The 16469-nt window shown below is 38.9% G+C and overlaps 2 protein-coding genes across 16 annotated transcripts in view; one reads left to right on the top strand and one right to left on the bottom strand.

Moving 5' to 3' along the window:
• LOC122631810 (rap guanine nucleotide exchange factor 2-like) overlaps nt 1-16463 on the top strand; it is a 117610-nt gene extending 101147 nt beyond the window's left edge. For 6 of the 15 annotated variants that reach the window (XM_043817944.1, XM_043818039.1, XM_043818028.1 and 3 more), the window contains 15 exons: nt 4050-4262; nt 4349-4701; nt 4773-5234; nt 5330-5622; nt 5692-5995; nt 6095-6326; nt 6452-6756; nt 6897-7081; nt 7174-7385; nt 7472-7703; nt 7806-8105; nt 8236-8553; nt 9980-10096; nt 13804-14046; nt 16016-16463. In XM_043817944.1, the coding sequence (XP_043673879.1) occupies nt 4050-4262; nt 4349-4701; nt 4773-5234; nt 5330-5622; nt 5692-5995; nt 6095-6326; nt 6452-6756; nt 6897-7081; nt 7174-7385; nt 7472-7703; nt 7806-8105; nt 8236-8553; nt 9980-10096; nt 13804-14046; nt 16016-16047 (3801 nt within the window). In that variant the 3' untranslated portion in view covers nt 16048-16463. Of the gene's footprint in view, nt 1-2670; nt 3254-4049; nt 4263-4348; nt 4702-4772; nt 5235-5329; nt 5623-5691; nt 5996-6094; nt 6327-6451; nt 6757-6896; nt 7082-7173; nt 7386-7471; nt 7704-7805; nt 8106-8235; nt 8554-9462; nt 10097-10829; nt 10906-12071; nt 12225-13803; nt 14047-16015 lie in introns of those variants that run through there. The other 9 variants (XM_043817971.1, XM_043817953.1, XM_043818048.1 and 6 more) reach the window with 8 other exon arrangements.
• The window catches only part of LOC122631911, a 228548-nt gene that overhangs the window by 74522 nt on the left and 137557 nt on the right, over nt 1-16469 (bottom strand). The gene's annotated exons all lie outside the window — the stretch shown is intronic.

The following is a 16469-nucleotide window of genomic DNA, read 5'->3' as shown; positions in this document are numbered from 1 at the left end:
AAAAAAAGAAAAGAAAAAAGGATGGGCGTTTAAGGTTCCTCCTTAGCTCCATCAAAAGGTTACGACCGATCGATCGGGAACCTTTTCCGCGTCGACGTTCGATATCGCCTTCTCGTTTATTTCCATCCATTATTTTTTTTTTCCTCGAGTCTTTACGAGATCATCCGATATTGCGTCATAGAGTGTTACACATATGCATATATGTAAGTAGATACATACATATTTAGGAACGACGAGGATGCAGACAGGTATGTGATTCTTTATCGACGACGCGTGTGTGACGCGTGTATCCTCGCCCACGTGCTAATCGTAACTCGCAAAAATTTGTCATGCGTTTAATGTACGTGTCACGTGCCTTTTTCATCATACTTTTATTTGTACCTGTGTATATACGTATATATCTATGTACGTAATATACATGTAAGGAGAAAGAAGAAAGGCGTCACGTGTTCGATAATTACATATTTTCGCGTACACCATGATGTATCCAAGTTCTTTCATAATTTTCCATAAACCGCATCGATATCGGTAATGTTTTCGAAGGAAGCATTCGTTCCAAATAATTTGGTTACAACTTCGCGATTGACATTCTTTCACGATGATGCTCCAGATACGACATTCCTCTATAGAGAATGTATACGATATCGTCGTAAGCTCGATGACGCATTCTCAGCATAGTCCTGTCGAAGGACCCTCGGTATGTTCGGGCGCGCAAATAACTTGGAGAAACATTCATTCCTTCGGCGCCATGACGTTGTTTAAAAAAGGAAAAGATAAAATAACCCTACGAGATAAAATAAAAGTCCTTCGTTTCTTTTCATTCAGATAATTTTTGACGATTCGATAAGTTCTTCTATTTCTCGAAGAAAGAAAGGGACAGAGGGAAAAGTGAGCAGAGACGCGAGACATAACGGCTCGTATAAATCATACGGCGCTCGGGCAGTGGCCTTTGAGCGTTCATTCTTCGAGCTGCTGGCTGCTGGATGCTTTGAGCGGACCGGTGTACGTTCTCTCAATCTCTCTTTTTCTTTTTCTCTCTCTCTCTCTGTCTCTCTCTCTCTTTCATTCTCTTTCTCTCTTTTGCTTTCGTATCCATCCTCTCTCCTTCTCGCACCTCCCTCAAGCAGAGCGAGCGTCGATTGACCAACCTCGGCTTTCTTAAGCTCCTTTCACACAATAGCATTTGCCTAGCAAAGAGTAACTCTCTTTAACTTCCGACGAAAGACTATCAAGATCAATTCAGATGTTGTTATGTTGCGTTGTTTTCTTCAACAAAACTCCTTAATATAATCAAGTTTCTTTAATATGGCGACTGACGTATAAATCCCTTGATAATTCTCGATAGCTCTTATTAATTTCTACGAATCCAATTTTATCAGCTACGTGATCGTCCACGAGATATCCTTTCTTCGTACGCGTTTGTGTGCGTTTGTAAATCGATCTCTCTCAGTACGGTTTATTCAAGCATAGTTCGTTTTCTTTCTTTCTTTCTATCTTTCTTTTTTTTTTTATTCTTTTTTTTTGCTATTATTGATAAAAGAAAAGAAAAGAAGAAAAAAAAAATGGGAAACCAATCCAAGTCATTATTATCGTCGTCTTCGTTCCTTCGGTAACTCGTCAATGTCCATGAACCTTGATTGAAAAATTATTCACGCGAGAGTCGAACTATCGACGAATTCATAGTTATGATGGACGTACCAGAATTCGATCGGAAGTTTTAAGTGAAAAACTTTATGTCGATGCAGTTAAGTTCGATCGACGTTCTCCCAATGAATTATCGGAATTTGAAAGTTGTGTAATCCATTTACACTAAAACGAATATATCCTTCGTGCGATAATTTAATTTTTTACTCGAAAGGAATAGTCGAGAAGATTTTCTTCGAGAAGAAGAAAAAAAAAGAGAGTGAAAGATACACACACACACACGCGCGCGCGCGCGCACACACATATACAGATAGATAAATATAGAGGGATGTTATTACATTCAGAAGTGAAAGATAGAGACGTTTCGTAGAAAAAACAACGATAAAAAAATATCTATTGCTATCGCGAGCCCGCAGAATGTTCGGAAGCTACAGGTGGCACCCTCCTTTAAAGGGCACCCCCCGTTGAGACGGACCTGAGTGGCCAATACTCTCGTTGGCCGGGTCACGTGATCTCCCGCGCTCTCGAAGGGAATGTCAGTGAATGAGGGTGGGGAGAGGGGCGGTGGTACGGCAAGGGGGAGGAGGAGGGGAAGGGGTCGAGAGACGAAAACGTAGAGAGGATGAGAGCGACCAAGTAGCAGCTTCTCCGTTCCAATGAGACAGTTATACACGCTTCAGATGCCAAAACTATTAACTACGTAGTGACACGGATCGATATATTGCCTCTCTTACGTTATTGCCTCCCTTATTTCACAACAGTATCATCCGCTCGTTCTGTTGCTTTATCGAAGCACTCGAAAATATTTATGGACTGTATTCACGTATTAAAAAAAGAATTTCTTCTTCTTCTTCTTCTTCTTCTTCGTAGGAGTAAAGAAAAAATAAAAACGAAGGAAATAGAATTTCGCGTAGTATCTCTTTTCCTGGAAAGGAAGAGAGAAAAGGAGAAAGCGAAAGAAAAAGAAGAAGAAAAGGGAAAAAAAAGAAGAAAAAAAGGATAATACGATCTTTTCTCGAAAGTCTGCTTTACCGATTTTCCCGCCTTGGCATGCCTCGAAATTTCCATTCAGATGGCGCGCGCGCGCTCTTACGAAGCCGAAAAGCGTCGAAGGTGGCCGAAGTCGATCGGTCGCGTCTCCGAAGGAAAGGAACCGCAGTCCCATGTTCGCTGCACTAAGTCGACGGCCTGTGAGGCCACGATACTACTACTCGCGCCACGAGTTGCACGGAACGCGCACAAAGAGCCTTGTCTCTCGTGGGTGTGTATCGGGACGGTGTTCTACCGCGGGAGAAAAGAAACGCGTATGGCATCGATATTTTTATTGTCGTCATTCCTTTCGTCAAGGGAAGAACGTTTGAGAATAACAAGGACGCGTTAGAGTTTACGTCGGAGATGTCCACGCTTCTCGTGGATATCTCTTAAATCGTTTAATCGTGAAATAACTCGATAGTGTTGAAAAGAAAGAAGGAGGAGAAGGAGAGTCGTTTAATAAGAACGGACGGCTTAGTAGCTGTCGCCTTTCACGAGGAAAAAGGTCGAGTTCCTCGCTCGAGTGGAAAATCATCGTCGATACGAAAACACCATGGATGCCTTCGGCATGTATCAAGTGAGTGTGATCGAAATGACCTCGTAATTAGTCGATCATACGACGAATCTCTGCGAGAGACGTGACCGTGATGATGGTACGGCGAGGCACGACGGCGTTCCTCGAGATGACAGATGTCGCGACGTTTTGTTTGGACACGCGCGCCTGTATACGTGAACGGCGCGTCTGTACCATCTTCTTCTCGTTGCATGCGTGATGTCATGTCTTTACAGAGGAGACCTAACCTAACATGTGTAACACCAGCTCATCCCAATCACGCCCATTCCTGGTATTTTCCTTAACTTGCCTATGGCATACACCATGAAAAAAAATTTTACGTCCTGACGAGATCACATGGTTTACGATATTAATTTTCCAGAGATTATGCCTAGTTTGACAAACTGTTGATCCATCGATACGTTTGACAGATGGAAAGTAGATAGGAGAATTATTCGTTTGCGTAGATTTCTTATTTATTTTTTTCTTCTCTTTATCTCGTTTCGATTTTACGATAGAATTTTTTTTTTTTTTTTAAGAAAAGTTATCCCTTGCGATTCGATTGGATTAGGATTTATCTGTTATTTGCGAGATAGGACATAATTCACGATTTCCCAATGGAAACAATCTCGTAAACAGTTTGTTTTACCTCTTTGGTACGCGAGTGATTGAAGCGTAAAGAGGAAAAAGCGTAAATGAAATTAGTGAAATTTCTTTGCTTTTGTAGAAGAGAGAATGGATATAATTTTATATTCGTATTATGCGTTCTTTGGAGATTCTTTGAGATTAATCGTTAAATGTCATAAAATTGTTTTTTCAGTTTTCACAAGGCCTGACAGGTAGGCCGGAGCTGTATCAAAAATCCAATAGGAGTAGTCATTCGAGTGATACGAGTTCTGCGTACAGTGGCTCAGATACAATGACGTCTGTACAAAGTTCTTTGGATGCGGACGCAGACGAGGTCGATCTCTCTGGCCTCGTCGAGTCTATAGTAGACAGCGACGAGGAGGAAGATCTGGCTGAGAGTATGGACGTACGTATTGTCCTTGTAATATCTTTTTAATCGAAATAGTTTTGTGTAAGGGTTAACATTATTACGAATGTTCTTTACTTATTCAGAGTTTGAATGTTCGCGATGCTGTAAGAGAATGTCTAGAAAAAGATCCTGTGGAAAGAACGGAAGAAGATATAGAGACACTTTTAGAATTTACACAACAACTAAAGGCCTTCACCAATATGACACTTGCTGTAAGAAGAGCGCTGTGCGCTGTTATGGTATTTGCAGTGGTTGAACGGGCTGGCATGGTTGTGTTGAATGACGGAGAAGAACTGGATAGTTGGAGCGTACTCATTAACGGTACTGTCGAAATTGAACACAGTAACGGCGAGGTGGAGCAGCTTCATCTTGGAGATAGTTTTGGAATCCTGCCTACCATGGATCGACTTTTGCATCAAGGCGTTATGAGGACAAAGTGAGTAGATCGAGTTAGAAAGAATAATTTTGTTATGTCTTACAGAGATAAGAACGAGACTTTTGTTTTAGATGCGATGATTGCCAATTTGTGTGTGTCACACAAGCAGACTACTTTAGAATTCAGCATCAAGGTGAAGAGAATACGAGAAGACACGAAGAGAATGGTAGGGTGACGTTAGTTACAGAATTACGAGGCGCCTTGGACGGGGGTGTACGCCGAGGTCATGTAGTGATTAGAGCAACGCCCGAGCGCTTAATGCTACAACTTATCGAAGAAAACAGTATTACGGATCCCACTTACGTGGAAGATTTTTTATTAACTCATCGAACTTTTATCGATAGCCCTTTATTAGTTGCGAGCCAATTATTAGAGTGGTTTGACCAAGCTCAGGTCAGAGATCGTGTTGCGCGCGTTGTATTACTTTGGGTAAATAATCATTTTACGGACTTTGAAACGGATCCAGCTATGATGGAATTTTTAGAAGCCTTTGAAGCTGGCTTAGAAAGAGAAAAAATGCAGGGTCAACAGAGGTGAGACGATAGTTTATCGTATCATTATCGCAAGTGTAAGATTGTATAAAATTTTTTGCCAAAAGTAATATATATCTTTCATCGGAAATTTTTAGGTTATTAAATATAGCCTGCGCGGCAAAGGCAAGGACGCGGAATGTAACATTAGCAAGGCCTAACAGAGACGAAATTCTTCACTTTAGCATTTTAGGTGGTTATGAAAGGGGTTTTGGAATTTTTATTTCAAAAGTTGATAAGAGATCGAAGGCTGAGGACGTCGGTTTAAAACGTGGCGATCAAATTTTGGAAGTGAACGGGCAAAGCTTCGAGCATGTTAATCATGCCAAAGCGTTGGAAATTTTAAGGAGTTCCACTCATCTCAGTATCACTGTAAAATCTAATCTTCTCGGTAAGTCTTTGCGGAAATAATTACGCTTAAATATAGAACATGTTTGAACATTCGATTATATGTGTGTAGCTTTCAAGGAAATGCTCCAAATGCCAGACAATTCTCCAAGGCCAAGAGGAAGGGCAAATAAGCCAGAAATTCCTAGACTTCAATCTGATCCACGCGCAAGACTCTCTACTCACGTTGATCCTATAACTCCAGTAAATCCCTTGAATCCTTTAGTAGGTGGGGTTCATCTCTTGATAGCAGATAGTAATGTTTCTCCTTGTAAGGATGCTAAAAAAGAGCATAAAGGATTTATGACTCTTGGACCTAAACGGAGATTACAAAAAGCACTTATGAAAATGAATATACTGCCAAAGAATACAATCAAGTTAGTATTATAAGATACGCGTGCGATATATACTTCATACACATGCTTCATTTATAAAATATTTGTAAAACTCGATGATTTATCTTCTTCGTTTTACAGCGATGGTGTGCACTTAGATGATCCTCTCGCTCCACCACATACACCGCCAGGAACGTGCGGTTCGCAAACCACAACTAATCTTTATCACTCGAAAAGTAATCCAGATCTTACATCATTATATTGTTACGATGATCTTAGAGCACCGGATTATCCGGAACACGTATTAAAGGTTTACAAGGCTGATCAAACTTGTAAATATCTTCTCATTCACAAAGAGACAACGGCGCACGAGGTAATTTGAGTTATATCAAAAAGAACATCGCGTTTATATAATGCGATTGGTTTTCATATCGGTCGTTCGTTTTTCTTTTCTCCTTTTTTTTCTTTTTAATTTTTTTCTTTCTCTTTTTTTAAAAGGTGGTAATGCTCGCGCTACAGGAGTTTGGTATCACCGAGAGTAGTTCGAATTTCTCTTTGGCGGAAGTGAGTGTTGGCGAAGGTGGGATGATTAAGCAGCGTAGATTACCAGAGCAGCTGCAAAATCTTGCAGAAAGAATCGGTTTAAGTTCGCGTTATTATTTAAAGACTAACGGTATATCCGAGACTTTAGTAGCGGACGAGCAAGCGCCGGAACTTATCCGTGAATCTCAAGTACATTTTCTACAATTAAATGCTGTGGAGGTAGCCATCCAATTGACTCTACAGGATTTTAGTATATTTAGGTGAGTTATCTTTATGAACTTATCCAGCTTTTTATTATTATTATTATTATTATTATTATTATTATTATTATTATTTCCTTTTCCTTTTTTTTTCTCCTGTTCTTTTATATATTACATCAGATAATCGTTGTATTTTACAGACAAATTGAATCTACAGAGTATGTGGACGATTTATTCGAATTAAAGAGCAGGTACGGAATACCAATGCTCAGTCAGTTCGCGGAGCTAGTCAATAGAGAAATGTTTTGGGTCGTTACGGAAGTTTGTTCCGAGCACAATCTTGTACGCCGTAGCAAGATTATAAAACAATTTATAAAAATAGCTCGTAAGTTTTCTTTATAAACCTCCGTGGGCGTACTTACGGACTTGGCTATAATTGAAATTCCTGCCTCAATTGTTTTTATCTGATCTCATTAGGGCAATGCAAAGAATGTAAAAATTTTAATTCGATGTTCGCAATTGTATCTGGTCTTGGTCATGGCGCGGTGTCGAGGTTGAGAGCATCTTGGGAAAAACTGCCAAGTAAATATCAGAGATTATTCAGTGATCTACAAGAGTTAATGGATCCTAGTCGCAACATGAGTAAATACCGTCAACTAGTAGCGTCCGAACAAACGCAGCCACCGATCGTAAGGAATTATTATAATGCTTTAGAACGTATTTAAAGAAAAGGTTGTATCGTTTAATCGATTATATTTCTCTACGAAACATATAGATACCCTTCTATCCTGTAGTCAAAAAAGATTTGACCTTTATTCATCTGGGTAACGATTCTAGAGTAGAAGGTTTGGTGAATTTCGAGAAGCTCAGAATGATCGCGAAGGAGGTCCGAACGTTGACGAATATGTGTTCGTCTCCGTACGATCTGTTGACCATGTTGGAAAGAGGTGGACAACCACCGAGTTCCGCGATGGTAGCATTGAATCAAATGACAACGGGTAATCAAGGTATATAACAGATATAGTCTTTGGAGAGAATTTCATTGATAGTGTCATTGTGTTATCTGTTTGAGTATGCATTTGCAAATAAAAATCCGTACAAATGTATAGGTGGTCAAACAGCAACGGTCAAACGACGTAAGAAGTCGGCAGCGGCACCGAATCCGAAGAAAATGTTCGAAGAAGCACAAATGGTTCGAAGAGTAAAGGCATATCTCGCGAACATGAAAGTGATTACCGACGAGGAACGATTGCACGCTCTTTCCGTCGATTGCGAACCTCATGCCGGTGCTGTCGCCATTGCTGCGGCGGTACCACTCACTGGAAGCCGGGGGAGAAGGCATCCTTCTCCTACGCTTTCAACTACGAGTAGTGCCAGCAGCACGAGCGAGGGAAGAAAGAGCATACAAGGTCGGTTGTCTTTATAAAATGATCGAAAATGTCCTTGATTGCGTCATTATTCACATATCTACGTATCTATCTATGTATCTATCGTTCGGACCTATCTAACGGGACCTTAACAAAACTTCATTTTTCTTAGGTACAAAGTTCGGAGCTGCCTCGCCTCAGGCAGTAAGGAAGATGTTGGCTCTTTCAGATCCTCACAAAACTCGACCGTATCAACCTAAACATTGTCCACCACCCCTTCCAGTACCTGGATTGGCATTGCACTCTAGCGGACTCGAGCCGAGTCCTGGTGCACCGAGAAGAGTCGGTTCCGGTAGTAGAGTTCCGATGCACGAAAGATCGCACAGTGATACACCTTCGAGTTTACCACCACCTGTCGATCTCAGTGCCGAGAGTAGCAGTGTCACAAGTCTGAGTAATCTTCAACCATTACGGAAAACCTTAACGAGCGGTAAGTTCGATCTTTCGTATCACTTCGAATGGTTTGGAACGAGATGCTGCCGAGAAGTATTAGCAAAGTAGACGTTCTTTTCGTATCTTTCACGCTATTCGAAATTTCATATCGTTCGTTTATTTCATACCTTCGCCGATTCTAATCACAACTGTCCAAAGTTGCGATTCCTCGTTCATATTTCGTAAATCACATTACATCGCTTACGCTCGAGGCAGCTTTTAATCTAATAACCATTACGTGTAATCGCGTTTTACAAACTAATTACCCTATTGCTAATTACGATTTTTCATCAAGTTTATTGGATGATAATATCAAATTAAACCATTGTTTAATGTTAATAATATAGTTAAACGTAAAACGGGTTAATCGATATCGTCGAAAGTTTCTCGATAAATGCGAATGAGAAGATGCGAGTTTGGACAGTTTCGATTTGAAGGTTGCTACTTTACACGATATATCACGGGCATGCATCTCGCGACATAACCATCCACGCACCTTATCATTGCTCGTAACGTACACTTGGTCAGGTCTCGTAACGAGAGGAAGTCCATTTTGTCTGCACGCTGCACAGCCGTTTACGCAATTCATAAATGTTCCATGTTATTTAGTTTCTTATATCCATATATACACACGCATATTGTTATGCCGTATTATTACCGTAGCTCGCGCTTTTTATCGATCAGCCGTTAGGTAACAAAATTACCTCGATCCTTATCCAGAAACGAAGCGTTTGATTTTCTTCGCTTCGGATCCAAAATTCTTTTTCTCTCTCCTTACCTCTCTTTCTCTCTCTCTCTCTCTCTCTCTCTCTCTCTCTCTCTTTCTCCCTCTCTCTTACTCTTTCTCTCTTTGACCATGGGACATACGAGGAAACCGCGTGAATTCACGTCTTTCGTTCGTTTCCAGGAGAAAGAAAGATTATTTGAGATGAGAGGCACGCGCGTATCTACGTCAACTTATTAAACGAGAGACGGCTTTGAGATCTCATCGATGAGTATTATATCCATTCTTTTCTAACACTATATACATATATATATATATATAGTAGCTGATAAATTAGTTATTAATTAATTTTATCATATCTCTATATTTGCAAATTAGAACGTAGTGTATCTAGTTTGTCGAGCAAATCGAAAGGATCTCTCCACGATCGAGCTTGTCTCTGCCTCTTTGTTAGAGCTTAGAGTAGCAATCGCTTTTATTACATAGCGCGCGCGGTGCGGTGCCCTTAACACCAATCTCTCCGGCCCTCCCCCTGCCCAGGAAAAAAAAATCGAATCGATAACGTAAAAAGAGCAAACAGAAATAAGAAAAAAGAAAGAAAAAAAAAAAAAAGAATGAGCGTTCAGCGGCCGCAGCAGGACGAGACTCGGATATTTCGAACGTGTTTAGTGATGGAAGTGTCTTGGGGACGTGTGCGTAGGTTCGGTGACGAGCAGTGATAGCGGTCACAGTACTCAACTGGACAGTCATAGTGGAAGCAGCGTAGAGGCAGGTGGCAGTCCGCCACCACCGCAAAGACGGCATTCCGCCATGCAAGGTACGTAATTTTACGTGATAAGGAAGGCGAACGATCCTGTGCTCGTGACTTCTTTATCGTCCTCCATTCCGTAGCATCGTGTAGTGAGTATAAAGTATTCTTAGAAACGAGTTGTGGAGCTGTTCTCGTTAGACGAGAGAGAGACTTATTTAACGCCCGGTATATTTCTCTCTAACGGTCCTCTTTCAGTTTCTAACGATTTACATTGAAATTCCGATTGTTTCTCCACCTTTCTTTTTCTTTTTTTTTTTTTTGTTCTTTTTTATTATATATATATATATATATATATATATATATATATATATATAATATATAATCCGTTCGTTTATCGTATCATAGCGAAAAATTGTGGTAGATAATAAATTAGTGCACTGTTAGATAAGTCTTTTTCTTCTTATTTTTCATTGATTTAATTTTGTTTTGTTTTTATCGAAAAATTTTCTTCTTCGATCGAATTAGTCCCTTTATCATCATGAAGATTTCTTATAAATCAACGCGCGAACTCGCGATACACGTGTCCTCGCATTTTATTTATCTACTCAATTTACAATTTGGTGATACATGTAAAGAGTTTCATCAAAGGGTTGATATATTTTCTTGTAAAAGAGAACTATGATTATTACTTTTGAATTATACGTTTTAATCGTATGTTTCTTTCTCTCTCTCTCTCTCTCTTTTTTTTTCTTTTTAATTCTTATCATTCGAATATTTTCTTTCACGCGTTAATGCGTAGACACGAGTACGAATCGAGGAAACGCGAATGATTTGTAGAAACGTTTTAATTATCAATTTAATATCGATCGTTTTAATGTGTATTATCCTTTATCAAAAGTATTTTCCTCTGCTACGAATCCTTCGTCGAATTTTAATGATCTGGTTGAGCTTTAATTTCGAAGAAACGTATGTCCCATGGCCGTTCATCTTCATTTTCTCTCCTTCGCGAAAAAGTCGATCGTCTTACATATGTATATCTCTGTACAGGATTTATTTTAAATATATATCATCAAATTTACAAGTTTATTCTCTACGTCTTAGGAAAAAGGTCTTAAAATATACGTAAGTCTTTTCCGTCTATGTGTTATTAAAAGCATGCGTTTCGAATTGTTGTCAACAAATTTTTTTCCTTTACTTACTGCTTTCGAATTAAATTAATATAGTTTCATCTTTCATAGATGAGAAACAAAAATTTGATAGAATAATTTAGATATTTTTCACAATTATTTACTACGCATTTTCGAAAGTTTAAAATAGTTAAAATACATATATGCATATTGCTTGTAAATTTGATGACATTGGGGACATTCATTAGCGCGTAGTTCTATTGGTATAATTACTTCGTTAATATCGTTGTAACGAAAATATCGGTAGAAAAACAACAAAAAAGAAAAAAAAAAAAAAGAAATCGTGCAGCTTGTATATTCGCACCTGTTTTTTATATAATCGTTTTTAATATATACATCTTGGAAATTCCATAGCTTGCATAAATCGTCGCTTTCAGCTTATCTTCTTTTTTTTTTTGTATTTTTTTTTTTCTTTTTTTTTTTATGATTACGATATTACCACAACATTCAGCTTTTGTATAGCAAACGACCTGCCGTTTCTCGTGCACTCGAAAAAATATTTTGTAATATATTATACGTCTCCGTCATTTTTATGAACGGGAAACGAAAAAGAGCGCGGCCGTCTCATTTCTCTTTTACACTTGCTCTCCAAAAAGTGGCTCATGCTTCTGTCTGTCTATTTGTGTGTGTGTATATATATATACATATATAAATACACATGATATATATATATATATACACACATACATACATGTACATATATGTATACTTGTATATAAAAAAATCCAACAGAAAAAGAGATTTATAACGTTGAAGAGAAAGAGAAGAAAGACAGGAGAAAAAAATAAAAAAAAAAAAAAAGATAGATAGTTTAAAAAGAAAACAATCGTATGTGGCCTCTGTGTATGGTGCAGGGTCAATTATGAGAGGTGGTGCTCCACCGTTTCCTCACGCTGTAGCAGTGTTACCTCCGCTTCCTGCCAACCACAACCAGAATCACAACCACAATCATCATCATCACCAACATTATCACGATCATCACCATCACGAACCCCAAACCCCTCAAGGTGAGTCTGCTGCGTCTACCTGCTATCTCTTTCACTGCTGCTATTGCGCTTTATCTTTACTTTCTCGACTTCTCTCTCTCTCTCTCTCTCTCTCTCTGTCTCTGTCTCTGTCTCATATTCTCATTCTATCATTTCCTTTCAATTCCATGCATTTCATTTCAAATAAATCGCTCTAATGACTGCAACGAATGTGGGCTCGTTCGTTAAAAAAAAAAAAAAAAAGAAAAAAAAAGAAAGAAAGAAAGAAAGAAAAAAAAATATAACTATCTTTTTAATTCAAGGATAGACTTTTTAATGAGCTTAATGATCATTACCATATATTGAAATCGATTTTGTAGGGATGTTTTCAAAGAGCCAACGTGTTGTTCGTTTGCATGCATCATAATGAGCGATATTATAATATGAACCTTGATTGATTGTAAAAAAGAAAAGATGACAAAAAAAAAAAAGAAAAAGGTAGCTTGCATAACAAATTAACTATACTTGTATGATAAAATTATAGCTGGCAGAAGAATGCTAGTGCATCCCCATCGCATTATTGCTTTATGTATGTATGTATATATGTATGTATGTACGTATACATGCACGCTTGCTTGCTTGCCCGCGTTTTGCTTGTGTTGCTGGTTGCGTGCTATTATAGAAAATTGCAACGTGTTGCATCTCGGTGTTTTACTGTTTATCTCTGCGTGGTGCATGCTCTCTTCGGTCTCTTTAACGGAATACGAAGCCTTCTTTTCAGGGTACTAACCACGTGGAGAACGGTTTTCCGTGTACGTGTTGGTCTCCTTCCTTGTTTTTCTCTCTATTTATTTATTTATTTATTTTTTTTTTATCATTTCTCCTTTCTCTCTTCTCTCTCTCTCTCTCTCTCTCTCTCTTTCTCTCTCTTTCTCTCTCTTTCTCTCTCTTTCTCTTTCTTTCTCTCTCTGTTTTGTTGGTCGGACACAACGGTGAATCGTGGCGAGCGTTGGCGGTTAAATCCGCTCGCTTATACCCGATTTCGATCCCGAGCTAGCGTGATTCCTCTGTGACGACTTTTGTAATTCGATATATTGACCTATATAATTGAAAAGAACTTGTAACCGTATCAGCTAAATCACGGAACTTCGCGTAAAGCGTCGTAAAGAAATTAACCGGTTGACATACATATACATACATGAGAAAATGGCGGAAGAAATTTCTTCTCGTATGTTTACAAAATTGTTCCGTTATCGTTACGATACAAATTTTTAACGCTCCTTATCGATTTTCTTATCGAGTTTCCTATCCTAGGGAATAAGGTAACGGTATGTAAATGTGAGAAGTATAAAAATTAAAAGAGATCAAGGTCATTACAGTAAGAGAAACACGCTCGACGGATCGATAGATCCCAATCGCGGATTTGTTCGACGATTCGACATGGTTTCCCAAAGGGTTTTGATTTGATTTGCTGGCGATACTAATGGAGAATAGAAAAAAGAAAAGAAAAGAAAAGAAAAGAATAGAATAGAATAGATAGGGAATCGTAGGTTTTTGCGTTGTTGTTGTTGTTTCTTTGCTGGTGGTGAGAATCGAGAGAAAGAAAGTCGAGGGTTTTCAGGTTCCGGTCTGGCCGGAGTCCAGGGCCCACCAAGCGCAGGGACAACGACCATTATGACGAACCTTACATCCATGACGACGATGACGTCGAACGCGTCGATGAGAGCCGGCCTGGCCGGCATGGGTGGTAGTCAGTGCCGCCAACCACCGGCTTACAAAGTCGCAGCGCAGATGGCAAGATTACACAGGCTCGGCCGTGCTCACAGCCACGAAGGAGTTACCTATCGGACCGATCACGAAGATGGTACTACAACACACAATCGAATACTTCGCACCCTCTACTTTCGCGCTTCTCTTTTTTCTTACGTAAACAAACGCGTCTACGTGGCTGGATACGTTTACTTTTTTTTTTTACACGTATCTCTATATTACTCGTGTGTATGCGTTACGTACGAGTTTACACGTAGATTCGTCTATCATTTTTATTTTCGTACTTTCTCATTCACGAGAGTGAATGTTTCTATTACGAATGTATACGAACGTATGTTGTGTGTGTGTGTGTGTATATGTATATATATATATATATATATATATAATATACGTACGTGTACTTTCGTTCTCCTACTCTACATACTCTAAATACGACGATCGGCTCCGATCGTTGTTCTCTATTCTTTCTACCTTTTCCATCTTACTCGTGACACAGTTCCGACTTTCTTCAGAGACGAGACATTTTCAGAGCCATTACAACGGAAGGGTAACTTTGGAAATACGGAGGACAGCAGTGGAAAGGCGTTGTGTATCGTTTGCGCCTCGAAGGATTTTTATTTCAATCGTAGTTTGTTTCGTAGAGCTCCGTAGAGATGCTTTGGGCTTGTCCATAGTTATCAAGTCTGATTGCCGATTGCAGTTGATAATTATAGTATATATATTATTTATATATATACTTATATAGCGTTAATAAAGCATCACCGAGACGATTGTTGTAGAGATAGAGATAACGTAAGAAACTTACGTTTAATTAGTAGTTTGCGTAAACTATATATTGATTAAATTAACTTATTATTTATTTATACTTTTTTTCTCAGAAACTTTTTTCTTTCGTTTTTGTTCGTTCACAAGGTTACCCTCCGATTACGTTTCACGAAGTCTTCAGTTTACATCGTTATTCAGCTACGATCCTTCATCTTGTTAATATTAACGAACATCGAACGAAATCATTAAAATTATTTTTATAGAAAGGTGAACTAACGTGAGTCATCGATATAACATTACTACGTTATCAATCGACTGCAGAATAATCCAAGAATTTGTCAAGATTATGTTATATGTGTGAAAATGTACCGTTCGAACGACCTCGTACGGTTTTGTAAATAATTCCTCGCTAAACCAAAAGTGTTAAATTGTCGACACGAAATGCTGCTTGCCATAACTCGTTAACGAGAGATTTAATTTTTTATGTTTACTTGTTAATTTTTCTTTCTTTTTTTTTTGTGTGTGAGCATCGTACACTACACCATTGCATCCCATTGAAAGCATCTCGATATGCATACTTATCACGAATAATTTTTTATCCTCCCTCGCATCGTCCACCCCTCACCAACAATCGAATGAATTATTCCTATATGATCGTACTCATTCCTGCACTTTTTGCCTTCATATAATATTTATCGCGAAAAATATTTTTCCGCATCAACGAGTATCGTTAACAGGGATATACATATATATATATATATATATATATATATATATATATATATATATGAGCACACAACGAACACATAAGAGGAGCCAATCTCCTCAGTATCATTTTCTTTCCTATTTGCGTGATGACGCCGCGGCATGGCTCGCTTGCTTGCGCCCAACTTGCACGTCTTTTCCTTTCACACACCCTCCCTAATTCCCTCCCTTTCTCCCTTCCCAATCCTAGCGTCTCTCGATTCGGTCTCGATCATAATTTTCGGATTTATTTCTTTTTTTTTTCTTTTTACTTTCTCTTGTTTTCGGAGACGTGAATACGTAGTAACGGCATAGCTTGTAAAATCGTCCTTACATCCTCTTCCATGTTTTTGATGACGTTTAAAAAGATCGTCGGTCGAAATTCTTGAAAATAAAATAAATAAAAAAAAAAAAAAAAGAAAAATATAATAAGAGACGACGGAGATTAAGAAAAAGATATCGAAAAGCATTTTCTCGCGAGGATATACGTCGAGCATTTTCTTTTTTTCTTTCGATCGATCGAAATCGTCTAAAGTCTCTTTGAAATGTTCCAGATGACGAGGACGCCCAAGTGTCGGCGGTATAAACAATCGAGGAGCATGCCGAGCAACGAGACCCGGCCGTCCCATAGTTAATTTTCTTAAAGCAGATTTCCTTTCGTCGGGGATCGAAAAGTCGAGATACGAGAAACGTTCTCGTAAAAAGAACGTCGTAAAGTACGAATTAGGAGGGACATGGCGAAGTTCGAATGGGCTTGGGAGCGATGCAACTTCGTAAACTTTTGTCTTTTGCCTCTAATAGATCTTTAATCGATCGTTCTGACGACGAAAGATGCAGTATCAAGTTCGAAGGTACAACGAGCTCGAGATCGTGCGAGATGGATACTGATTGAATCTCAAGATACGTTGAATTCTTCCTCTTTCTCTTTTTTTGTTTTCCTTACGATGGACAGAAAGTTAAAGAAAGAGAGAGAGAGAGAGAGAGAGAGAGAGAGAGAGAGAGAGAGAG

The sequence above is a fragment of the Vespula pensylvanica genome, chromosome 1 (genome assembly GCF_014466175.1).
Source record: "Vespula pensylvanica isolate Volc-1 chromosome 1, ASM1446617v1, whole genome shotgun sequence".
Lineage (NCBI taxonomy): Eukaryota > Metazoa > Arthropoda > Insecta > Hymenoptera > Vespidae > Vespula > Vespula pensylvanica.
The sequence above is the reverse complement of the archived record's forward strand: the minus strand, read 5'-3'. Positions and strand labels throughout refer to the sequence as shown.